This window comes from Hydra vulgaris, chromosome 13, assembly GCF_038396675.1.
Source record: "Hydra vulgaris chromosome 13, alternate assembly HydraT2T_AEP".
Classification (NCBI taxonomy): Eukaryota; Metazoa; Cnidaria; class Hydrozoa; order Anthoathecata; family Hydridae; genus Hydra; species Hydra vulgaris.
In genome coordinates this window covers 21,177,180-21,204,764 of record NC_088932.1, presented here as the reverse complement: position 1 = coordinate 21,204,764, position 27,585 = coordinate 21,177,180, and the positions used below count along the sequence as shown (strand labels likewise).

The 27,585-nt window shown below is 26.6% G+C and overlaps 1 protein-coding gene across 3 annotated transcripts in view; it reads left to right on the top strand.

Moving 5' to 3' along the window:
• LOC136089411 (uncharacterized) overlaps positions 1–17,082 on the top strand; it is a 58,036-nt gene extending 40,954 nt beyond the window's left edge. Inside the window, exons 5-8 of one of the 3 annotated variants that reach the window (XM_065815386.1) lie at positions 3,947–4,105; positions 16,367–16,390; positions 16,524–16,547; positions 16,698–17,082. In XM_065815386.1, the coding sequence (XP_065671458.1) occupies positions 3,947–4,105; positions 16,367–16,390; positions 16,524–16,547; positions 16,698–16,713 (223 nt within the window). In that variant the 3' untranslated portion in view covers positions 16,714–17,082. Of the gene's footprint in view, positions 1–3,946; positions 4,106–7,183; positions 7,461–16,366; positions 16,391–16,523; positions 16,548–16,697 lie in introns of those variants that run through there. The other 2 variants (XM_065815387.1, XM_065815385.1) reach the window with 2 other exon arrangements.
• Positions 17,083–27,585: the final 10,503 nt, after the last annotated feature.

The following is a 27,585-nucleotide window of genomic DNA, read 5'->3' as shown; positions in this document are numbered from 1 at the left end:
TTTTTTTTCTAAGCTACTTAGATGCTTTCTAAGGGTTTTGTCAGAAACTATTAAAAATCCAGCTTTATACCAAGGAGCTTAATCAAAGATAATATGCACTAGCATTTGTCATTTTTACATTGATTCTTTTTCATCGTCGTAGGCATGCAATATAGTATTGATAACTTTTTCACATTTTTTTCCAGTGTATATTTGATGTAGTAAAAGTTTTTCTATATTTCGATTCCTGTTGGAAGTTGCATACCTTAACAATATAAAAAATGTATTTATTGATGTGAATAATATACACGCTTCAATATTTCATTACTTATACTAAAAGCTTTTTTTTTTGGAAAACATATTAATATAAACAATAGTCTAATCATTTTTTATATAAAGTACGCGTGTATGCATTAAATTACGCATACAATGTATCATTTTAATGCAAAATAAAAAGTATATAATTATCAATCAAAATAATAACAATATAGCACCTAATATAGCTCGATTAGCTTCTCCAATAAGAAAAAAAACTTTTTTTCTTGACCTAAGCTCTCTTTCCTCATCTCTGTTTTCAGTTTCTTTATGTTCATCATAAAACCTAAAATATCATAAGTCATAAAACATGGATAAATGTATAAATAAATAATACTTTCAAAAATAAATTTTACTGTATGTTCAAAAAAAGAAAAAGAAAGAAAGACAATTAGTTAACGTACCTGTAAATTCAAGAAAATTGCAAATTCATAATTTTTTTTTAATTATTATAATTTAAACGAGTAAAATTGTTATGGTCTTACAAATATAACAGAGAAAAGAAAATAACTGATCAAATACAAAATTAAAATGTAAAACAAAGTATTTCATCATTCTTATAATTTGAGCAAACTAATTCATTTTTTTACGATTTTTAACACTATTTAACACAATAAAACAGCAAAAGTATTCATATTTTGCCTTAACTATCCTTTTTATTTAAAAATGTTAATCAATACCTGTATTACAAAAAAAAAATTTAAAAATTTTTATATTATCACCTCCCCCTAGCCAATCAATCGTTTTTGGCGTTTTTTTGACCATTTTTTTAATTAAATGGGCTCTGGGGAGGCACAAGAGTATATATATATATATATATATATATATATATATATATATATATATATATATATATATATATATATATATATATATATATATACATATATATATATATATATATATATATATATATATATATATATATATATATATATATATATATATATATATATAATAACAATTAATCTTTTTAAATACCGGTAGTTTGTTAAAAAAAAGATTACGGTTAACCCGTAAATTACAGATAATTTTGCTTTTTTTCTCAAATACGCAATATTATTATAGAAATCAAAATATTTATAAACTGAAAACAGTTTTAATTATTTTTAGTTTACACTACTAATAATACAGTAATAATAAAAATATACTGCAAATAAGCAAAAATATACAAGTAATAAAAATAAATTTAGTTCATTTTAAAAAGAAAATAAATCACATTTATTTCAATGTATCATTTTCAAAAATATGCTTGCAAAAAACATAAATCATTTATACTTCTGTGACTTAACTGCAATCTTGTTTTCACGGCAATTAAAATACTTGCTATGCTAATGGTCAAGAGACGATTGTATAATGTTTTAATATTTTTGTTATGAATTCTTCTTGGGAAAAAAATTTTACTCAATCGTTGATTTAGTTATGACTGTTTTACTGTTCAAATGAAATTGAATTCTTTAATAATATTGTGTTTTCAGTAATACTATTCAAATTGCTCGGGTCATAAAGAATTTGTAAAGCATCTGACAATACTTCGCCTTTCTTTTATTTGTAATGTTTATTCATTTTCAAGTTTGTTGCGTAAGAAAGTGTTTTTCTAAGTTAGTTAGTTGACATCAATTTTTATGTTTTATCAGCTGTGTAAAGATAAACATTTTCACAACACAATAGCAAGGCTGATACTATATCTGATAATTACCCAACATCTTCAAATCTAATTGTATCTCAATTAGACTTTTTCGTATAGGATTTCTAACTTTATACAAACATTCTAATTGTTAGTTGGCTACTCCAACATGTTGAAGTGTTCAAATTCAAACGTGTTTAAGTGCTCAAATTCAATATTAATGAAAGCTCCTTACTAAGTTCACTTTTGATATTTTTTGTAATATTTCATCATTTATGTCGGTGATTGGCCATATATTTTAATATCCTTGCCAATCTTTTTTTTCTGCGGAATAAAACTAGCATGCCATATATTTGGATCAATGTTTATTTCTGGTAATAACTCTAAACTACCAACATCTTCCTCTTTCTCATTGTTTAAAAATATAATTGTTCTATATAAGTTGATTTTTTTTTTTATCTCTGAAATTTGCTGACAAATAGAAATTATCTTTATCATAAAGAACCTTGATAATCGCCAATTAAATGCTGTGCACTGAACATTACTGATGATTAGCGCTAGATATCTTTTCCACTTTTTTCATTATATTTATTTCGTCTGTCCTAATTGAAACCAAAATGTCTAACAAAATACCAAATGTTTTAAGTGTTTCCACTAAAAGAGCAATACATTTATTTGCAGATATTGACCCATGGCATCTTGCGAAACAGTGACTTCAAAGTTTGTCAAACGCATTTACATTTATATTTTTATAACAGCGGAGTTCCATAAAAGTTCACTCATCTAATGTGATGCTAAACCCTTCACCTTGTATAGTTTCCATTTTAAGATCAGCTAAGATGCTTTGGTTTTTTTAGCTGCATATTTATTGACAATTTTTAGAATTGTATTTAGAGAGCTCTTGACGGTATTCTTAAATCATAAAATTTACAAAGTTTAGACAGTGGAACACCATCTTCATTTGCGCTGTTAATTGCACGACAACTGCACCAAACAAATCATCAGCTGATTTTCTGAAGTATTTTTGATGAATTACTCAAACTCGTAGATGTCTTTATGTTCACGGGTGTAAATGTCATTTTATTTGGTTCACCTGCGTTACCTCTCTTTAAAATGTTAATTTTGTGCTGTATTTAAAAGAGTGCAGGCATACTACACTGTCGCTAAAAGTTTGAACTTTTTCGAATATTTCTTGCACTGAACTGCACTTCCATTTGGTATCCATATAATATAATTCTAGTGAATTTTTATCTAAAATATAAAGACATGAATTTGAAAAACGGTAAGGAAGCATCAAATACTAATTTCCAATTTTAGACAAAAAGAAAACATAATACCTTTAGAATTATCGATTAACGTCATGTTGAATTAAATTAATGTAATTCACAATATTTTTATTGTTTACTATTTAAAAAAGAGAACAATCTTATTATGTATAAATATAACTAGACATACACTAAACATTACACCTAAGTAATTTATCGGTTCTTAAAATACTATTTGTTTTGTCTTGAATCTCTGTCTCGATTCTGCAAATTGTCCAAATGGAATGAAAACTTATCACTATATTTTACTTTTTTTTATTTTGTAAAGTGTCTCAGATTATTTTTTTTTGTTGTTGTTGCTGTTGTTTAACATTAATAGCTACTATTGCTATCTCTTTCTATATATACAACAATAATCTAATGAACACTTTGATGTTTTAAAACAATGTGACCTTGTATTTTTAATGCGCTGAACATTGTATCCATTTAATAACAACCTCTTACTGTATTATTTTATACTGTTGCTTTTCTCATAACATTTTAACTTATAAATTGAGGCACTTAAAAAATACTTTTTTTTTTTTTTTCTTTAAAACTAATTTTTGTGTTTTTAATTTATGAATATTTCAAATGTTGTCCTCCCGATTTCTTTAAGTTTTTGAAGCATAATTTTTTTTTTTTGTTTTCGAAAAATTTTGGAACTTCAGTTTTAATATTTTTCAAAAAAAAAGTCCTTTAATAAATTTTTTTTGTTATTTAGTATATTGCGATGGGTTCTTCTACTGATTGTTCAAGTTCTTATTGATGCTGCAAATAATGCATGTTTTGTCTGCATTAACGTTTTTTTGGGTAATAGTGTTGAGCCTGATCTTTTGGGTACAGTTAATGGTTTGGGAATGTCTGTATCTTGCATTGGAAGGTAACTAATTTATCTTAAATATACTTTTTTCTAAACTTTTATAGAAAATTTTTATAACAATTTCTTATGCTCAATGCAAATACAAACCAAAATTTTTGTTAAAAAGTTTTGAGTATTGTACTTACTCAACTGGTGAAAAACAAAATATCCGTTTTCGGCCGAAATTTACTAAATCTGGAAATTGTTAAAATTTGAAGCCAAAACTGAAAATTCGGTTTAAATTCATAATTTTTAAATAAGTATTAAAAGTTTTGTTATTAAACGCACTTGTATGTAATTCAAAATAAAAGTCCTAGTTAAGTGAAGCTTTTTGCCAAAGGGACCCCAAAAAACACGAAGGATCCGATTTTACTAGGGTACAACTAAAGGTTTTAGTTGTACTCTGGTTACCTAGTCATCTTTAGTAAAGCGGTCACATTTATAGTAGGTTATTAAAAAAAAATCTAATTATTCAGTGCTTGAATTTTAGGTGGACAAGGGGCAATGCCGACCTAAAGATCGCGGACCTTGTTATTATGTTTTGTGGAAACCCCTTTGTGTCAAACTTTTTTTCGCAAACCAATATGTGTATACACACACACACACACACACACACACACACACACACACACACACACTTAGTATAATATTATGTTGGTGGCAAGACAGACAACTCAGGTCCCTTAAGGCTCTCTCTTCCCTATCTTTGTTGCCGAGTTTTGTAGAAATGCATACAAAGCATAAATAGTTAGATATTATTTCAGTCTTGTGTGCGAATTTTATTATCGAATTTTTTTAGTATTTATTTGAAAGATTTTTACGTAACCGTAGAAAACAGTTAGTAATAACAAAAAGTTTAAGTTAGCCAGTGTTTGATTTACCAAAGTTAAACTGCATATATTTATTTCAACTCATAAATTTATATAAAAATTTTACTTAGTGCAGTAAAACTTTAGATGTTATGTAAATATATTTTGCCTTAATTATTTCATTTAATTTAACATAAAAAGTTATAGTTTTTGCTACAATACGAAATTGCGTCAGAAAATATCAATTGTCAACTTGTTCATATTTTCTTCTAAAAATGTAACCGTAAAAGTTCAATCACTAAAAGTGGCAATTTTTGTAGCATTGGAGTAAAAGATATACACAATAATACAGATATCAAGAAAAACTTGAAATTAACAAACAGAATGACATCAAATTAGATTCGGACGTTGGAATTAAAAACTTCAGATGACTGGAGGTCTGTTGCATTAAAATTCAGAAAAGAAAGAAGTCATATGTCCTATTATTCCTCAAAAAAACGAAAGATATTTCTCTGATAATATGCATTCAAAACATATGACCATATAAAATTTGATGACTTATAAAAGCATCTTAAATTGAGTGACGTTCAAACTTTGCAGAGTCATAATTTCTACATAACTACGAACTTGAATGAAATTTAAAATTTGAAACTAAGAACATTGAATAAAATTTAAATTTATCATTTAAAAATTAAAATTTTTTTAAGAAAATAAAAAAAAATTACTTAAATAACTTTTTGTTCACTTTTTTGTTCCTAGACTCCAATCATTTCAATTTTTCGTATAAACATAACTTTTTGGAGTTTGTTCCAGGCCTGGAAGTCTATATGTATATAAATGAAAAATATATATATATTATGGTTAAATTACCTGTAAAAATATAACCTTATACGAGGGTCACTATTTATAATTTGGGAATAGGCAACATTGATGCCATGTGAGTCCATCTGACGGTTCCATCGTAAAGTTTGACATTTTTGACAATATACGTACTCAGAACATTTTGTCATACGGACGCTATTTTATATTTAGTTGAAAGTTTCGTCTCGGCAAAAAGTAGAACTGAATCGTGAACATTTTCGTGCGATGATTTTTTACAACTTTCGACGTGGATTATTGCAACAAGTGTGCGTCAATCAACATAATTTGACTTTCGGCGATGAAGCTCCATCAAAAACCACTGTGTATCGCTGGTATAGTGAATTCAATTGTGGTCGTAGTTCGCTGTTCGACGAGTTTCGTGAAGGTCGTCCAAAATTGGCTGTAATGCCAGAAAACATCGATTTTGTGCACGAAATTATTAAGCAAGATCGTCATGAAAACCTTTTGTGAGATTGAGGCATTAGTTCTACCAGCACATATGCGATTTTACATGAACACTTAGCTGTGCCTAAGTATGTTTGCGTTGGATCCCACATAATTTCACAATCGCTCAAAAAAAGGCTCGTGTTGATTGGTGCAAAGAAATGCTTAAGAAATACAATCGCGGTGCTTCAAAAGACGTCTATAAAATCGTGACAGGTGACGAATCATGGATATATTTGTATGAGCTCGAAAGTAAGCAGCAGTCGACTGTATGGGTGTTTCAAGATGAACCAAATTCAACAAAAGTTGTTCGCGCACGAAGCACTTCAAAGAAAACGCTGTTGCAATATGACCTGTTTCTTTGGAAAAACTGGTCATATTGTAACAGCGCCTCTAGAGGATCGTAGAACAGTAAATTTTGAGTGGTACACAACCATCTGTTTGCCAGAAATCTTCAGTGAAATAAGGGAAACAAACGAGAGACGTCGGATTGTTCTTCATCATGACAATGCAAGCTCTCACACATCGGCTCAAACAAAAGACTATTTGAGCACTCAAAACATCGAATTGATGGGTCATCCACCGTACAGCTCTGATTTGGCACCCAATGATTTTGTTTTGTTCCCATCCGTGAAGAATAAACTGCGTGGTCAACGATTTTCATCGCCCGAAGAAGCTATTGAAACGTTCAAAAATCATGTTTCGGAGGTACCTCATTCGGAATGGAATAAATGCTTTGAAAATTGATTTAAACGCATGAAAGTGTATCGATCATCTTGGCGAGTATCTTAAAAAACAATAAAAATATATTCGCAGCTCGACTATTTTTTTTTGTTGCTATTCCCGAAATATTAATAGTGACACTCGTATTATTAACTTATCTTATTTTTACGTATTTGTGAAAATAAGACTTATTTTTGGTGTTGATAGCTTTGATGAATATTTTTTAAATATTTTGTTTTTTTTTTAATTTTTTTTTTTCAAGGGCTCTGGGACCCACAATCTTTGGTTTATCTTACAGCTGGTCGTTGTCAAATATTGAGCTACATAAACTTGGATTTCCATTTAATCAATACTTTGTTTTTTTCCTAATATCCATCGTCTGTTTGCTAAATAGTGCGTACGTTTACTGGCTCATTCCATCTTCTTTGAATAAAAGAAAAGTGTTTCCAGAAAAAACTTAATTTGTTATTAAAATCAAAAAATAAAATAAATAAAAGGTTTGGTGAATCCTTGATTTGTACTAATGCAGAGTTCTCTAATATCAGTTTTTATTCAAATTAATAAAAATAATTACAGATTGACTCAGTAAATAACCAATGAAAATAAAATATAACTGTCATTTTAATTTAGTAGATGAGTTCATAATATAATACAAAGTGTGTTTATTAAGTGAAGAATACAATAAGGAGCGATTCTTTTACTCTTAATTATAAGTTTAAGCAAACATGCGTTATCTCCAGGCGGTGTTATTAAAAACGCTAGCAAGTTTTCTACAGCAGCAAACTTAAAAAAACATTAAGCAACTTGCACGTTTAAGTCATTATTTATTCATAAATTATTTTTAAGTTTTTCTTTTTTGTGTGTGTGTGTGATTATTAAGGTGCTCTGGGAGGTCCTTACTGTCTTATCACAGAGCACCGTGGAAGAGCATTTAACAAGAAAGTTCACGCCTCCTTCATTATCGATGTATCTTAATGGGCTAAAACCACTGTCAAAACTTGGGTGTCCTAGTCCTGAGTCAGAACTTTAACTACTGCGCCACGGCTGCATTTCCAAAAACAATCTGTGCCTAAAACAACCAAAGCGATCATACTAAAAAATCTGCACTGAAATTTGTTTTAAAATTAAAAATGAGAGGAATGGGAGTTACGTGAGACGTTAGCTTCAAAAATATTAAAACTAATCATCAAAACAAAAGTATGAGTTTCGGGTTAATGCAAAAAGTAAACTAAGTGAACTTTGACTTGAACTTTGAAATCTGACTTTTGTCAAGTTAGGCTTCAATTAAAAGCTGGAGCAAATGCGTAAAAAAAACTTTAAAATTTGAAAGTTATGCTCGCGTCTGAGAAAGTCAAACTTGAAAAACTAAAATAGACCTCAAATCAACATTTGAGGGCGGAATTGGAAAAAAACATTGCAATCAATAGCGGCAAAGTATATGTGAAGGGAAAACCTGTTACATAAAGCAAATTAACTATAGTTTTAAATAATAGATCTAAATTTATATTTTTATAGTTTTAAATAATATATCTAAAATTATATTTTTAAATAATATATCTAAGTTTTATACTTTGAAATATTAACTTACAAAATATATTAAATAGTGCTAACTACAAAATATAATAAATGGTGTTACAAAAATAACATTTATTGCTTTTGCATTTTTTTTATTAGGAAATCTTAATAATATCATTATTAAAGAAAATTCTATATAACTTTTCGTAACATATTTACAAAATTTGTTTTTTTATTTCAAGTTTGCTTTCAAGACTGTTCTGTACCGTACTTTAAAAAACAACTTGAAGTTTGATTTTTCAAGTACGAATTCATTTCAAGTTCGTTTCTTGCATAACACTTTAATCAGACATAAGATTTGATGTATAACTTTAACTTCAAGTTCGCTTCTTGCATTTGGAAAATGTTTTTACTTTCTTAAGTAGGCTTAAAGTCAAATTTCAGATTTGAAGAATGACTTCAAAAATCAAGTTTGCTTTTTGCATTTCACCCCTTAAGGTGGAATACACAAAGCGAGTTTGAGTGAAGTTCGACTAGAACTTTAAAGTCTGACTTTGTCAAATTAGACTCAAAAAAAGCTTGAGCACATTCGTAAACGAAACTTGAAAAATTCGAGATCGCGCTTGAGAATGTCAAACTTTGAAAATTTAAAAGGCATTGAATTGACAGCGAAATCGGAAAAAAAAAATTAGCAACCGATAGCGGCAGAGTATTTGAAATAGAAAAACATTTAAATAAAGCAAAATAACTATATATTTTTAAATAATATTTCTGAGTTTTATTCTTTAAAACATTAACTTACAAAAATAAATTAAAAGGTCTTACAAAAATAACAATTTTGAATTTTTTAATTTTATTATATACATATATATATATATATATATATATATATATATATATATATATATATATATATATATATATATATATATATATATATATATATACATATATATATATATATATATATATATATATATATATATATATATATATATATATATATATATATATATATATATATATATATATATATATATATATATATATATATATATATATATATATATATATATATTAAAACTTGTCCAAATCCACAAGATTCCATTTTTACTTTTAGTTTTTTAATGCTGGCCCACTACTCTGTAGTCTGAGCACTTTGGCATGGCACAACAAATCGTTTAAATTGCTTTAAATCGGTTTTCTAGTTTTATTGCTAAGATTTGGTCTCATAAGAATTAAAACATTACTGAAGAGTCCTTAATGACGAGACAATATTGTCAAATGTTATATATATATATATATATATATATATATATATATATATATATATATATATATATATATATATATATATATATATATGTATGTATATATATATATATATATATATATATATATATATATATATATATATATATATATATATATATATATATATATATATATATATATATATATATATATATATATTTAGTTATATTTGTAATTTGTTCGTAAATATAAATCTATAAATAAAATACTAATGTTTATATGTAATCTGCTGAAATAAATCTTTATCAAAACAAAAATTTGAAAAAATACAAACTATTAAAATCTAAAATAAGCAAATTATTAAAATAAATGGTCAAATTTAATCTTAGTATTATTAAGAATTATCAAATTAATTATACTTACAAAAAAAAGTTATTAATTTTTGAAAATTAACTCCTTTTTGTTTTAAATTAGTAAAATTCTGAAATACTCTTACTTCGGTCTTTCATGGATTACCAACGAAGGAGACAATTTGCAGTAATAATGTAAAATGTTGATAAGTGTTACGAATGTAAAATTTACCGGTAAATTTACCATTAAATTTAGACATTTTTTTAATGGATAGATACCATGGTATTTTATTTCAATAAAAAATTAGTTTATAATTTCAAAATTAACTGAGGGTTCTTTGAGTTCTAAAAAATTTCAAGCTTATGACGTTTCAAATTGGAGATAAAATTACAGCTCAACGACAAATATGGATGCGTTGCGAATCCTGTGACGATTAGTTAGGTGGATCTTGCTGTTCTACTATGGTTAACGATACGTTGAAGAATTGCTAATAAACATACAAAGGTCATTTAAAGTAAAGTATTATTTTTTTGTTAATTGTAAATATCTTTGTAAATTAATTGTAAAATATATTTTTAATTCTATTGATCAGTGGCGTAGCAAATGGGATAATGATCAAAGTAATAAAATAGTTGACTAATTAGAATAAAAACTAAAAATACTACTACATACATTTAAAAATCCTTTTTTATGTGCTCCCTCTAGTTATTTTTGGTTCCCCAAAAGACTTTATTTTTTGAGCACAGGGCGATGCCCTCCTTAGTTACCGGTATTACCTGAGTTTATACCATAGATTTACAATAAAACAACAGTTAAAAATGACTTTTTATTATTTGTGACGTTAAATTTGTGATACATTCCTTTTTTATTTTAACAATATTAATTATCAAAATAACTTTTTGTATGTATAGAAAGAAATTGAAAATTTTTTTATTTACGCTTGATAAAGCGTAAATAAAAAAATTTTCAATTTCTTTCTTTTAAGCCTTGAGAAGCGTGATTATTTATTTTTATTATTTTTATGACTTTAAGTGCAAAAATGGCTCCCGACAGTCTTGGATTAGAACTAAGAAAGAAAATTATTGGCGATTACGTAAGTGGAATGTCACAAAAAAGTATTTGTGATAAATATCGCGTGAAAAAATGGACCGTATCAAGACTATGTCTCAAATATCGTTCTACGGGCAAGTTGGCAGCAGATAACAAAGGTGGAAGACCGCGTTCCACCACTTCTAGAGAGGATTCTATGATCGTCAGATCCGTCAAGAAGGATCCCTGGATATCATCAGTCGAGATACAAAAGCAATTTGAGCTGCCTGTATCGGACCGAACAATCAGACGACGTGCTGTTGAAGCCGGATTGTTTTCTCGACGCCCTGCAAAGAAACCGCTGATTTCACCCAAAAAAAACAGAAGAAAAGACTCCTGTTTGCTACATCTCATATTGACTGGAATGTGCAGAAATGGCGAACTGTCCTGTTCAAGGATGAATTGAAGTTCAAAATCATTGGGAGCGATTGCATTTGCTGTGTACGTCGACCGGTCGGAAAACGCCTCGATTTACGTTACTGCCATAAGACCGTGAAGCATGGTGGAGGCAATGTAATGGTCTGGGGGTGTTTCTATGCTAACGGTCTAGGTCCAATACATCGAAACGATGGAATAATGGACCGTTTCATGTATAAAAATATCCTGTAAGATGTTATGTTACCTCATGCTATATATATATATATATATATATATATATATATATATATATATATATATATATATATATATATATATATATATATATATATAGCATGAGGTAACATGCTATATATATAATATATATATATATATATATATATATATATATATATATATATATATATATATATATATATATATATATATATATATACAGGCACGGATCCAGGATTTTGTAAATCAAATGGGGTCAAGTGCTATAAATGACGAAAAAAGGTCCTCAACTTTTTAGATTTGCTGACTTTAAAATGTCAAAATTAGCCAGCTATATTTAAAATTGCCAAATACAAATCGATATTGGCAAGTGGAGGAAGAAGGGGTTACATTAACCTATCCCGTTTAAGATAAATTAGTTTACTTTTAGTTTTTTCTGTGGGAAGGACCGATAAAATAAATGTTTATCCCACGGCGCCATATGTATCTTTTTTTTTTAACTTTAATACGTAGGGAGACTAACCTACTATACTTAATTACTCTAGATTTAATAATCTGGCAGCACCATTATTACAATAAGTATAATAATTTTTGCAAATGTGGCTAAAAACTTCGTTGGAGACAAAAAAAAGCTGTGTCTCCAACGAATTTTTATGTAAGGAATCAATGACAGGCTTTAGTGATCATTCATATACATAGACTTACAAAACTAATATCATATTTTAATTTTGCCCAGTAGAAATAATATTTGAAATAATCAAGTAGAAATAATATTTGAAATATAGTAGAAATAATATTTGAAAAAATCAAACAGAAAATTAACTCTCTAAACAATTGTGTAATTCAAAAAAGCATTTATTTTTAAAATCATTGCAGATAAAATATTAAAAGCATTATAGGTAAAAAAAAGTTAAATTTCTTCGTAAATGAGAAGTTGACTTGTAAACCAGATATTTCACTTTTTACCTGTAATTGAAATCTATTTACAACGTGTTTATTTTACAATATTCTGTAAATGCAAAGATATTTTCATATATTATAAGTCGAGTCAATCTTGGCAAAGGTTATTTTGTATTGTTTTTAGTTATGGATTTAATAATAAAATTATTTAAAATGTTACCTTGGCTATTTAGTTCATAAATTAGACAAAATACTTGTTTAACTCACTTAACGAAGTGCACCAACAAAAAAGTAAGCCATAGGACTTTGCACTCCATCAGTTAACTGTCGTGTTACCTAAGGTTAGTCCTCCATTTTTGGATTCTTTCCTTTTCTTGATAGCCAGTTTAAGTAAAGTAATAATAAGGTTTCCTAAGGTTACCCCTCTATTTCTGAATTCGTTCTTTTTCTTGATAGCCAGTTTAATAAATTATTTGTAATGTTATCTAAGGTTAGCCCTCCATTTCTGTGTTATTTGCTTTTCTTGATAGGCTGTTTAATTTAAGTGTTAGTAATGTTATCTTTGGTAAGCCCTCCGTTTCTTAATTTTTTTTTTTTGATAGGCAGTTATGCACAAACATTATCAAAAAATTTTATAATTTTTTTTTTTATAAAATTTAATAAATAAATAAACAAGACGAAATATAATAAAGCATATAAAGTAACAACTAAAAAAGTAAAAAACTAAATCACATGAAAACGTTTTCAACATTAAGAATTAACAAAAAATAAAGTAAGAGTTTCACAGTTTAAGTAAAAAGATGAATAGTAACAATTTGCCAATAAAAAATGATTTTTACAGTTGACATGTTTAAAACAATGAGTTGAAATAAATTGCTTTTTAGAAATTATTTACATTTAAACTTTTAAAACAACAGTTAAATTTTTTACTCATTACTTTAAGTTTTTATTTTAATAAAAACTCTAATTTTCTTTCTTCATTGGATGCAAATATTTCAATAACTCTGTTAATATCAGGAACTATTTTCTGATGAATAGACATTAAAGCAAGTTCATTCAATCTATTTTCTGAAATAGTAATCTTTTATTCTCCTAAGAGTAGATATTGACCTTTTACACTCACAAGTTGTAATTGGTATTGTAACAAGTATATAAAATGCCTATAAAATGTTTGGAAAGCCTTTCATATCCATAAACTTTAATATATCTGAAATAGTAGATAGTAATTCTGTCTTTTCTTTATAAAGGTCCTCCCATAACTCTAATTCAGCATTAATTGATGAGAAATAAGGAAGATCAGGTTTATAAAAATTCAAAAAAAGTTAGGAACTTTTCTTTCTATGGACAAGATTTAAAATATTGTTTCGTTAAACTAGCAGGAATAGCACATACACCATTATAAACAACTAAGTTCATATCAAATCTATTTTTTAGTTCATTGAGAAGATGATTAAGAAGAGGCAACGGAATAGAAACTTTAAATTAATCAGATACAGTATCACATATTTGATAATCTCTATGTTTCTGAACACGACATGTTCTAGGTTTTTTTACATCAATATTAAATGTTTTAGCCAATGGAAGAGCAATTTTATATTATTTGTTATGGTGTTACGCTTCAGCATTCCCTTTTAAATTATTGTCATCTTCCATTGTACCCATCGAGCTTGACATGTGTCAATAAGTTTTGCTTGACCAGGAAGAAGGTATTTTTTTAAACAAATACTTCTCTTAGGAAAAAAGTTTAAAAAATAAGTTATGTCTTTAACTTTCTCAAATTTTTTACTTGCTGGATTTGGCAACTTTTCCCAACAACTAAACTAAGTTTATGTGAGGTATGTAAGTTTATGGACAAATAATTTCTTAGGATTAACTTTTTTTATAAGAGATGAAACAACTTTGTTTTTACCTGACATTGAAACAGCTCTATCGTAAGACTGGCCTCTACAATTTCTTATATCTAAATCCAACTCTTTTAAAGTTTCAAGAGTGTTGGTACCTTTGTTTAAACCACTTGTTCCTGTTTTGCATTCAAAAAAGTGTAAAAAAAGTTTCCTTATATTACTGATCAAGTCAACAAAACGTATGACAATAGAAAGTTGTCCTATCGTTGCACAGTCTGAAGCCTCGTCTGCAATAATGGAGAATTACTTACTTTTTTTAATATTATTTAATAAAATTGCTTCAATGGCACTTCCACAACACTCAATGAACTCGTTTTTAATGTTTTTTAAAAAACTTTGGAACTTTGGGGGGCGGAGAAAAGATGCTTTTTTTGAATTAAGTCACCTACATCAACTTTAAAGTTTAAAAGCTTAATAATAACCTAGCCCTGTAATTTTTAAGGATTCTCAAACTTCTTCATGATATTTTCTATTGTCTATATGACATCGTAGAGGCATATAATTTCGATTCAAAAATACTATAATCTTAACAATTGATTCAAGCTTTTTTTTTTTTCTTCTATACGCTGCTTCCTAGAAATATCTAGGAAAACTTCTATAGGAAAAGTGTTATTTTTAGCTCTAGATATAAACATATTATATCAATGCATGGACTTGGTGTTTAATCTGCCAACAGTTTTCTCATTATCGTTAAAAACTTTTACGGCATTACGCTAGGTGTTGAATGGTACTTTAAACTACTTTTACCTGTTAATGTGAATTGAAAGCATAAGATAACAGTTCATGATCATTTGTCCCTGATTTTAATTTTTCACCATGTAGATGGCATAATGAAACATAACAGTTTGAATAAGATTCTAACTGATTTGCATTTAATAAACTAATGTCAAAAACTTTGTTTTCCATTAGTGGAACATTAGATTCAAGAGTGTTTTTATCACTGTTGTTGGCGTCTTTTGATATAATTTCTCCAGTTTTAACTGTTTTATAACAAATACCAGATTTATCTATATCTGAAGTGTTCTTAGAAACAGTAGGAAAGAATAATTTAGACTGAGTTGGTTTTTATATTTTATCATCTTTAGGTGGAAAACTAGACTTTGAAATTTTTATTTTTTGATATTTTTATTAAACTTGTATCACTCATAACAACAGCTGGTTGTGCTTTGGGAAGATCTTTAACCAGTGCAACAAAACGATTTGGCTTAAAATATAAAACACTTTGTTTGTTGTTTTATCTAAAATGCACCACAAAGTATTAATCGGTCAATTTAATTTTTGGATACGAGCCTTTATAAGGGTATTAAAAAAACTATGATTAAAAATTATGTTTACTTTTTAAAACCAATTTTAGGATAGATAAATGCAATAGGTATCATCGTAAAAAAACGTACTTACTTTATGGAAGACCCCTAAAGGCTATTTCCATCTTCAGTAGACCTGAAAATAATAGTAAAATAAATTGAAATGTAATAATAAGTATAATATACTAAAATGTAATATTAATAAAAAAAAAAAATAGTCTAACTAAAATAATCTTTATATTAATAATATTAATCATGTAATAATATCAAATTTTGTAATACAAAATGTAATATTATTACGTTATAATATATACCATAATTTCTTATTAAAATACTAAATCACTTTTATAAGTTTATTTGTATGTTTAATGATTAATTCAATTTCATACACATTATCAAGAATATAAATCTATATTTAGTGTCTCTCTCGTCTATTCCGTTGGTAAGGTTTATATATTCTTACTTTTCAATATGATTTTAATTGCTTTAAAATAATGGTGAGGTCATGAAGTGTATTGTATTTTTATTTTTTAGTATCAGCTTCATCCGTTACTGTTGGTAAGGTTTATATATATATATATATATATATATATATATATATATATATATATATATATATATATATATATATATATATATATCGCAATTATGAAATACGGTTATGTTGTGTATTGCATTTTTTATTTTTTAGTATCATCTTCATCGGTTATAATGGGTAAGGTTTTTATATTTTTATTTTTCTATATGATTTTAATTTCCAAATTATTTTAAGGTTTTGCTATATTATTTCATTTTTTCATATAAGGTTTTTCATATAAGATTATTTTATCATATAAGGCTGTGCTATAGTATTTTATATTTTTAGTGCCATCATCATCTAAGCGAGTTTGTAAAGTAAAATCTGAACCTTTCAACAAGATTGTAATTGCAAAATAAATACAAGATTTTATCTTTTATTTTAGTGCCACTCTCTTATGACCATGGATGGTCATAAGAGAGTGGCACTAAAATAAAAAATATAGATGGTACTCCACTCTCTTATGACCATGGATGCACTCACTCTCTTATGACCATGGATACTAATGTATCTTCTAACCAAGTGAAATATGTTTTTTTACTTCCTTGTTGTTGTACTTTAAATATTCAATCAGATATTTTAAGAACTGAAACATTTTTTGATGTTATAGTACTAAAACATCATCAACATATCTACTACGAGTTTTACATTCATCTCCCATATTTAGTGGTTGTCTGGTATGAAATTATTTTTCAATTTATTTCCAATTTTATTTCTAAATTTATTATTCAAATTTTTAGTTCATTTCCAATTTTTTTTTTTTTTAATTTATTATTCAAATTTCGAAAACAGTTATAGCAATTTATTTTTTTTAAGTCGGTTTGAGGGGGGGGGGGGGGAAAGGTCTCTTCCGTAATAGAAGCACCACTTGTATACGTAAGATCTTGTATAACATAATTTTATATTGTATACTAATTTTACTCATTTTAGTGAAGATATAAATATTTATAAAACCAAGTTGTTTTTGATACTTGGGTGTGTCAAACCATCACCACCACACCCACCTCTATTGCTAACATATACCTCGTATATATTTTGGTGGTTTACTATAAATTTAAAACAACTTTTTTGTATATTCATATTAATTATGTCTTTAAAAAAACTTTTTTTCTGCAAAAAAGTGTTCAGTTATATACGGGCAAGGTGGTGGTTTGGTGCCCCATCTGTTCATCTAACACGCCCGGTGGTTAGAATTTAACAAAAAGTTGTAGCCCACTCTTGCACCTATCTTTTGACACTAAGATATTTGTATTTCGACAAGAATTTACAAAGTTATGACAACTTAAGTGAAGAAAAGCATTATTTTGACCACAGTTTCTTCAACAAATGCATATATCGAAAAATCGGTACTTAAACCGTCATAACTTTTAAACATATTGTTCGATTTTGATAATTTTTTCACCTTTATAATACTGTAATAATCTTCTTTTTAATGATATATAACATTATAGTATTCAAACAATTTGAAATTTTTATTCACGTACCTACAATTAGTTAAAAAGCAATAAATAAGTTAAAATCTAACATAGATTTAACATCTAGGTCCATTTTGTAATAATATTATAGACCTATGCTTTGTTTCTATTGCACAAGCAACTAATTCTTCAGTTAAATATGGATTCAAATTTTATTAAGACCAATTAATCAAGTAACTAAAGTCACGCTACCTTAGTTTCTAAAGAAATATGGAAAACGATAATGATGATCTCACGGTAGCGAATAAAAAAACCTTACTTGTTAGCTAACTATTTAACAGAACATTTTTATGAAGCGCTTCTACCGCTTTGGTTAGTTGTTCTTCCCCCTTTCTTTATAATGATTGTTCTGTAACAGATAAGTCTACAATACTTAATTCAGACACTGAATCAAGTAATGTCACTTTTGAAGATTATTCTAATGACGAATTATTTGTCTCTGAAAAAATTTTATTTTTACTTCAAAGCAATATACTTAGATTTCTGGAAGAGTTAGAAGAAAAAATTTTTTTACTTGGTCTAGAAAACTTAAGAGATAGATGGTCTGCATTTGCAACTGTTGAAGATGTTTTTTCATCAAGTTGAATATCTTTTTTAATGTAAATACAATTGTTGATGTTTATATTTCAAAATTATAGAGGAAGATATAAAACCTGGGTCTATAAAAAAAATGTTTATTTTTTCCGATTGATTTTTATGATTTTTTATTGCTATACAAATCAGCTATGTTGTTGTCTAATTGCAAAAGTTAAAATATAAGTCATTTAAAACTATGCATTAGTAAATGGACGAAGGCTTATAATAAAGGTGATAAGTGTAGTTTTTTGTTAAGGTAAAAAGTGATACGACTCAATGATTGCATTACTATGAAAAAAAGAAACTACAACTTGATGATTATATACTTTGCTTCTCATAACTCAGTAGAAGCATCTAAGCTTTATAATATTTTTGAGCTCTATTCATAAACCATCATTAAATCTGAGTATACTACGATAAGAGATCATCTTGTTGTTGTAATACATCTTGAAAATGCCAATAGATTTGTTATGACAGCAAACAAGACTGTCAAAGAGTTTAATAATTACTAACGAAACAAGGAAAGCCATTTAGCATAGCTGTAAAAAAGCATAAGACCTTTGATAGTTATAGACATGCCATTATTGTATTAAATCCTCTTGTATTTAAACGGCTTTCAATACTTATAGACCCAATATGGTTGCAAATTTCTAATACTTGATGAATAACATTTTTTAAAGTAAGTCAGGACAACCTATGACTTCTGGAGCATTTAGCAAACAACTTGACTCCTTATGGGAAAAAGATGGTATGTATAATAATGAATCAGAAAAGAAAAATTTATGCAACACTTGTTTGGAAATCAGCTACTAAAGGTGTTTGCAATAGAAAAAACGAAAACATTCAAAAGATTGCTGATCACACGAATCACTTGAAACAGCTAATACAAATTATTTCCTAAGAGAAAAACATGGATAAAGCTCCAAGTAGTAGATTATCCATAATTAACTTTTTCCATAGCAAGTTGTCCATTTCTGTATCAGCAGGTTGTTTTGAAATCGTTGGTGACATCTACAATAGCAAAAAATCGAGTGCCAATAAAAAAAGCATTTTAAAAAATGTTTTTATTAGTTCTCATTCTGCTTCCATGGATATAGTCATTGATAAAATGCCTTTGTTAGGTGCTGGTAATATTAAGACGACTCCAAAAAAAGTTTATGATAAAGTGAGAAGTTTTTCTCGATCTCCGTTTCTATAAAGGTTCCTTCTCTATTTTTTGTTATGTAACTTTTTAAATGTGTTTGTTTTAAATTAGTTTTGATAAATAATTGCACAGGTTGTTTTGTTTTTTTATTGCAATATTTTTTTACTTTTGACTAATTTAAATGTTCTATTTTGACCTCTAAATTTACATAACTTGAGTTGTGTATGAATGGAGAAAAAAGTCCTCTACAAACTTAGGTGAATTTTTGTGTTAGAATGTGTACATTATATATATATATATATATATATATATATATATATATATATATATATATAATATATATATATATATATATATATATATATATAATTATATTTATATATTATATATATATATATATATATATATATATATAAATATCATATATATATATATATATATTATATATAATATCTATATATATATAATATATATATATATATATATATATATATATATATATATATTATATATATATATATATATATATATATATATATATATATATATATATACATATATATATATATATATATATATATATATATATATATATATATATATATATATATATATATATATATAATTTTAATTTATTAAGATAATCAAAATGATTTTTCCGAATGTTGATTTATTTATTTATTTTTTATTTTTTTTAACCATAGTTCATTTAATAACCATTTTGAACCATGGTAAGTTTTGTCTAGTCTTGTTGCTACAATTTTTCCAAATAAAAATATTTTATGTTATGTTCTGGTTTAATAAAATGTTGAACTGTTATTTTTTGTTTTATTGAGGTATGTTTTTTAAAATTTTATTTCTTAAATTGTTACGTATGTAAATATATATATGTTGCATAATTGTATAATAAGATTGCACATAATTATATTCTAGGCGCTAAATGCTTATATTACATAATTATATTCGAAGCGTATAAAAGCTTTATTTAATGTATACTTCTATCAGTTTTTTACCTTGTCATACTTTGTTAATTATAACTAAAAAAAACTTTAAAAGTAAACTTTTAAAGTAACTGGAAAAATTTTAAATTAACTTTCAAATGTTATTATATAATATAACATTGTTGTTGTTATCTCTAAATTAATGTTACTTATGTATAGTGAATTGTCAGCATTTTATTTTAAACGTGTTAGTGGTCGTTGGTGCATTATTTAATATTTTTAAAAATAATATTTTGAAACAATATAAAAAAAATCATGGCCTACTTGAAATACACAGGCTTACATCCTGCATTTTCACTTAAAAAATAGAAGGCTATTTATCCGTTTATATTTACATTTACAAAAATCTTTAAATTAGATTTTAAACTTTAACGATATTTCTTGTCTATAATTGCATTTGTTTAATTCGCAATATAAATATAAATAAGAAATACTACTTCTAGTATATAAATATACCAAGTATTTCTATTTTGTCCTTAAGGAAGGAAAGTATAAACATTAATAAGGTAACTTTTTTATTTTATTATTTTTTAACTATTTTTTAACTATTTTTAACTTTTTTTAATTTTTTCTAACTATTTTTAACTATTTTTAATTTTTTAACTATTTTGAACTATTTTTTTTATCTACTTTTCTAATTGTTAGATTTCGATAGATCTTTCGATATATATTTAATTTCTATATCATAATTGGTGGACAGTCAAAATCACATAAAAAATTGAAATTTGAACTAAATAAATAACATGTGAAATATATCAAATTTTCCTTTACATTTACATTAAAATTAGTTCAAAGCAATTAACTCTGAAAAACAAACAAAAAAAAAAACATGCAAGAAGTAAAACTCACACAAATTAAAAATATGCATTAAAAATTATTTGAATCTTTGTCGTTTTAAAAACCAACTATACTGTCTTTATGAATCAAGTCAGTAATAACTTTTTTATCATTGTTGAAGTATATGTTTAAAATAGTGAACATGATCTCGTCCCTTAATCCAGTGGGTGAAACATAAAAATGATTTATGCTTTATTGCAATATCAAGTAAAAGTTTAGCTGCTTTTCTGTCGAGCCGTTTTAAACTATTTATAATATCAAAAATAATTGATATATGCAAAATGATCACAAACATAAACAATAACATATAATGATGGTACTATCAACGCACTTCTTGAAAAAATATTTAAATGTTTATCTTGTGAATCTATTGTAGAATTACTACAAATGAAAAAATTTTTGCAACATTCTCTAAACTGTTTTACTCACTTTTTTCCAATATACCCAGCAATATACATTGCAACTTCACAAGGTTTATCAGAGAGTATAATTTTTTCACAGTTAATATTTTTTATTTCATTTAAAAATTTATCTGAACATTACGTTTCATCAGCTTTGATATCATTTTCTATAATACTGATTGATTCTTTTACCAAATTTTTTATTTGCATTACTCTTTCACTATATAAAACATCCTTCAAGCTTACCAGAAACTGGCCACCATTCATTTTGCGGCATTGGCCAAAATGCCTTTCAATAGGGTCACTTTGGAAACGAGTAGTCAAAACAAAGTCAAAGCCATTATTTAAAAAGTCTTCTATTAGAGATGCTTGGCATAGAAGTGTCCTTTATAAAGCTGAAAATATTTGAGCTGATAAAGTAAAGTTTTTACCATTGGAAATTTTTGAGCTTTCTCAAGTTAAAAGCCACTGCGTCATTTCACTCAAAAACTTAGGCTTTTTATCACCTTGAATCGCTGCTTTTCCAAGTCTATTGTTAAAACAATATGGTCTTTTGAGTTGGAGATTATCCACTACAAGTTGAAAAGATGCAGGAAACTGGTAGCAACTTTGGAATTCAGAAAATGAGATTTTATAACATTTAGTAGATTCATAAAAAATGTCAAATGCAATCTGGACATTCTGTTCAAATTTGCCTGAGTGAAAAATATTATTGCAAATTCTAAGAACTTTTCTTAAATTTATATCCAAGTTTTCATTTTTAACATAAACATCTCGTCACAGTTTCCAGGAAATTTCATCAGACTTAATAATAATATCATCAAAAAATAACAAAAATTGAATGAAAAAAATTTGAAAAATAAATCTTTTTCTATTTAACAAATTATTTCATATTTTAATCACTCGCTGTTGGTTTTGGTAAATGGCGAAGCTTTTATTATGCAGAGTATATTTTCTTTTAACCCAGTTATCATAAAATATACAATACTTCTATAAGGTTCATTATTATCAATGGTACCAATAAATTCTCCTCCACAATACTCTGCACACTTTTGCAAATACATTTCATCAAATAAAACGTAGTGCTGTATTTTAAATCAGTACAGGACTTTTTTTTAAAAAAACCACGCACGGAAACTCGTATATGTTTTGTCTAATTATTTAATAATAAAACTGGCAATCTCCAATTTACTCTTATTTAGTTCTAATCTATATAAACATTTTGTTTACAAAGAATAGTATTCATTTGAATAAATTTAGCTTGAGGCGGAATCACGCACGGAACAGAAAGACGCAAATTTTTGTTATTTGATAAATAAACTTTAATTCCTCGTAAATAATATTTTAGTAATTAAAAAAAAATTTCAGAAAATTGCAGGATTGCACTACTATCAAACTATTAGCGTTACAGCAATCGTTTAAATCCAGTTCATGTATGGTCACGCAAGGAAGCTGAAATATTGTTGATTTCATGTAGTTATTCTTATGAATATAAATTGCTTGTCAGTATTTCAAGTGAAATATTATATCTCTAAAATTCTTATTTAATATACTTTCGATGAGAAATAGCAGTCATTAAATATTTTTGGCAAGAGCAAAGCGTTTAGAAAAATATTGTAAATACTTCAAACTATTGCGTCATTAACACATACACACACAAAATAAAATGATAAAAATATGTATGTTTAAATATTCAGGTAGTCTAAAATACGAAAAAAAAAATTATTGTTAGAAATGCTCTTTACGAAAGTCATAAAGTAATATATACGCATTTTTGCTATAAGTCTTGGTTTCCAGTTGTAAAAACAAAAAAATAAAAAATAGACTACGCGAAGAAATGGAAATACTTTGCTTTTTTAATAGTAGGGAGAAAGGGTTTTACTTTTAAACTAAATAAGTTTTATCTTTAACTAAAATTTTTATCAATGAATTTTTATAAAAAATCAATTCAGCAGCTTATCATTTCCTCCTTCCAAAACTCTTGAGCGAGCGTGATTATATATTCTCATCACAAGCTGAACATGCGTTGTTTTATCGCGCCTAAAAGTTTTAAAAATTCCATTTTGTGTTTTACGTTAAGAAAGCGAGAGGACCTAATTTAAAAGATTTTTTTAATGTTCCGTAAATCCATAATGGCCCCAATAAACGCAAATATTCTGATTATTTGCCTGTGTCAATCTGACAAACATTAGTCAACTACTTTATTGTTTAAATTTTAAAAATCTAGCTTCAAACTTGCTGTAAAAATTTAAAGATAAAAACTTTTACAAAACAGTTTTAATAGAATTTTAGTTAAAGAACAAAAAAGTTTTTCATATAAAAGTTCCTAAAAATTATTAATAGTTTAAGAGTCCACTTCAAAGTTTCTCATTTTCTATATAAATATATTAAGTTAATTTTGTGTGTTTGCTTTGTTTTATGTTAATCAGTTGATTTTTAACGTAAAATAAGGGGTTGTTCATATGTAATGTACGCACGCATGAGGGGGGGGTACAAATCTCCAGAATTGGTCCCCCCACCCCCAGGCGTGCGTATGCTCGGTGTTCTCCTCCCCCCCCCGCCTTTTTCTTTCTCGGTGGTCTCTCCTCGTATAAGTTTCATATGTTTGGTGGTCTAATCCACTCCCCCAATTCCATTCATGCATGCAAACGTGATCACCTTTTTTTGCGCTGTTTAACCTTTATAACCTTAACAGGTCATGAAAGTGAGCGGGGTTCACCTATTATTAATGGGCAAGTGAGCGTGAACTGCCAATTGTTTTTGTTAAAGTTGCCTTAGGGCAACTTTCACAAAAAAAGAATAACTAGATAAAAAATTAATTCAACTTTCACACACAAAAAAAATTAACTCAATAATGGTTTTTAGGCGTTTCAGGGTTTCACAAGTTTTGAAAAATAGGTTTAATTTCTTTCATAACTGCCTCCGGTAAATTACCTTTTTTTTATGAAATATTTAACTTGGAATTTTGTCTGATTGCCATTAGCACCAGTTTTTTTTACTTTTCAAACAAAACTGATTGCGCGTGACTTCATATGGAAAATTTGTTCAATGGTAATGTAAAGGTATTGCAGAGTGTCTCATTCAGCTTGTATTTTTTCTTTTAGCCATTTCTAAAAAGTTTCGCATTATGTATACAGATTTATCGGTCAATCTCCATTTCTCAGATGTTTTTAAGGTACTGACGAAAACGAAAACGAGTTCTTTGCGATAATGGCCAATATATTGTAGCAACTCGGTGATATAATCATTATATATCTTGCATGACGATAAAAAGATGATTTCTTTCCTAAAAAAGAGGTTAACTTCTTCCCTAAAAGTGCAAATAACCGTTACTTTCTTAAATCTGTTAACAATCTGAATCTATCAATCTTAAAAATATCAAAGTATAAAATCTTGTAATAAGATTTTCAATGCCTTAAAAACTCTCCAGTAATACTAGATTTTAAAAACAACTTATTCCGCTTCTTTCTAAATAATTACTGTCAATATATTTAAAAATTCGTGTACGCGTATAAGTATGCAGTTATTTATATATTATATTATTATTATATATATATATATATATATATATATATATATATATATATATATATATATATATATATATATGTTAATAGAAAACAGTTTTTTTTGTCATGATTATTGTTGTTAATTTTATTATTGCTTGTGTAATCATTATTTACTCAAAATCTCCATCAAGAGTAAAAAATTTTAAATGTTTGCAACTTAGCTATAGCAGCCAAATTTAACACAATGGGGAACTTGAATTGCATTTTTAGGTAATCTATCAGTAAGAGCAGAGCATTAGCTACTAGGTTTTTAAAAATGGACGTGTTTTTGGTGGTTATCACCTTAGTAAAATAAAAAAATGCAATCAAGTAATTTTCTTAATAAAGTTTAGAGAAATAAAGCTTTTGTAAAGCATATTATAATAGTTTTAACTTCAAGTTGGTTTTATCAAGAAACAATTAAATTCATATTTAAATTCGTATGATCGTATGTACAAGTTATAAGCAGCTTGTGTTAAAAATACAATTTAATTATCGCTCAGTTTAAAACGTATTGTTGCATTTTTGACAGTATATTAATCGGGCGTCAGGTTTTATAATGCACATTATATGTCTGACACACCTAAAGTTTAAATGTTAATAAGTGTACGTTTATCGCAAATAACTTTCTTATTCCATTATATATCTTTACTTTGACGAAGACTAAAACTAGTCTGAGTTTTAAAAGTCAACAGGGCTAAATAAGTGAGGCACATAATGAATATTAAGGCATAAAATTCACAATATGGCTTTATAAAAACTATAAAATTTATTAAATTTTTTTCTCAAATAATAATTTTTACTACAAAAAAGTGAGTTTATAGGTTCATGTAGAACGGGGCTAGCAATTAAATCTTTTTTTATTTTTTTCATATTTGATTGTAGTATATATTTTGCTGTTTAATTAAATATGTTTCACAAGAGTTTTACGTTAACAATATCAATAAATTAAACAATTTTAAAAAATAGGCCGGGACTCAAAGGAGATATGGGTGATGCAATAACAACTCAATTTTTTTTTTTATAGAGCCCCATATCTAAAGGTGGTTGTCATTTTATCAGAATATTAGTTAAATTTTAGTCAAACTTTTTTTTATTTTTAAGAGAACATAAATTTTTTGCACAAGGTGCCATCATACAAATCCGCACATAATAATAAAAAACGAGGTAATTGTTATATAACATATCAAAAAAACTTATGAAAAATTGTTGAAGGCAAAAAAAAAAGGTTTAAAAAAGCAAAATATAAGGTTCTTAATTTAAACACGTTACTTTAAAAACAATATATTAAAATACTACTTTAACTAGATTTAATAAAAAAGTTATTAACGATAGTTTCCAAAATGAATTTTAAGTTTTGTGGCGCATGTTTTACAGTGAGGGGATGAATCCGCTCACTGTAAAACATCCTCATTTTGAAATCATATACTTGTATACAAAATGTAATCGGGTATCCATTGCTGCTTAAAATATAGTATAGTTCAAAATTGTTAATTCAGGGGTAGGCGAACTTAAGTAATTAATTTAAAAAAATTGCAAATAATGTCTTATGCAAAATTGTACATTGACTCAAAATTTATCTTTTGAGAATAAAGTTGTTTTAATAAAGAGAAAAAAAAATCTAAACGGTAAAACTTCATCATTTGCTAAACGTTAGTCACCATTTGCTAAACGTTAGTCATCATTTGCTAAACGTTAGTCATCATTTGCTAAACGTTAGTCATCATTTGTTAAACGTTAGTCACCACTTTTCTAAAAAAATTGATCTCGGTGATCAATGTTTTCAGTATCTTTTTATTATGAAAAAGAATGTTGACAAAAAAACGTACTCTTTTGGAACAAAACTATGCAAAAAAAAAAAAATTCAGTTGGTTTTATTATTATTATTATTATTATTATTATTATTATTATTATTATTATTATTGCTGTTACTATTATTTTATTATTATTATTATTATTATTATTATTATTATTATTATTATTATTATTATTATTATTATTATTATTATTATTATTTTATAACAATATTTTCTCGTAAAATATTTTCTGGTCGTTCTACATAACTTTTAAAAATAGTTAAATTAAATAAAAAACGGTATAAAAACGGTAAATCAGAGAGGATCATAAGACCCTGTCGTGTAACAATACAATAAGAAGAAGAAGAAGAAGAAGAAGAAGAAGAAGAAGAAAAAGA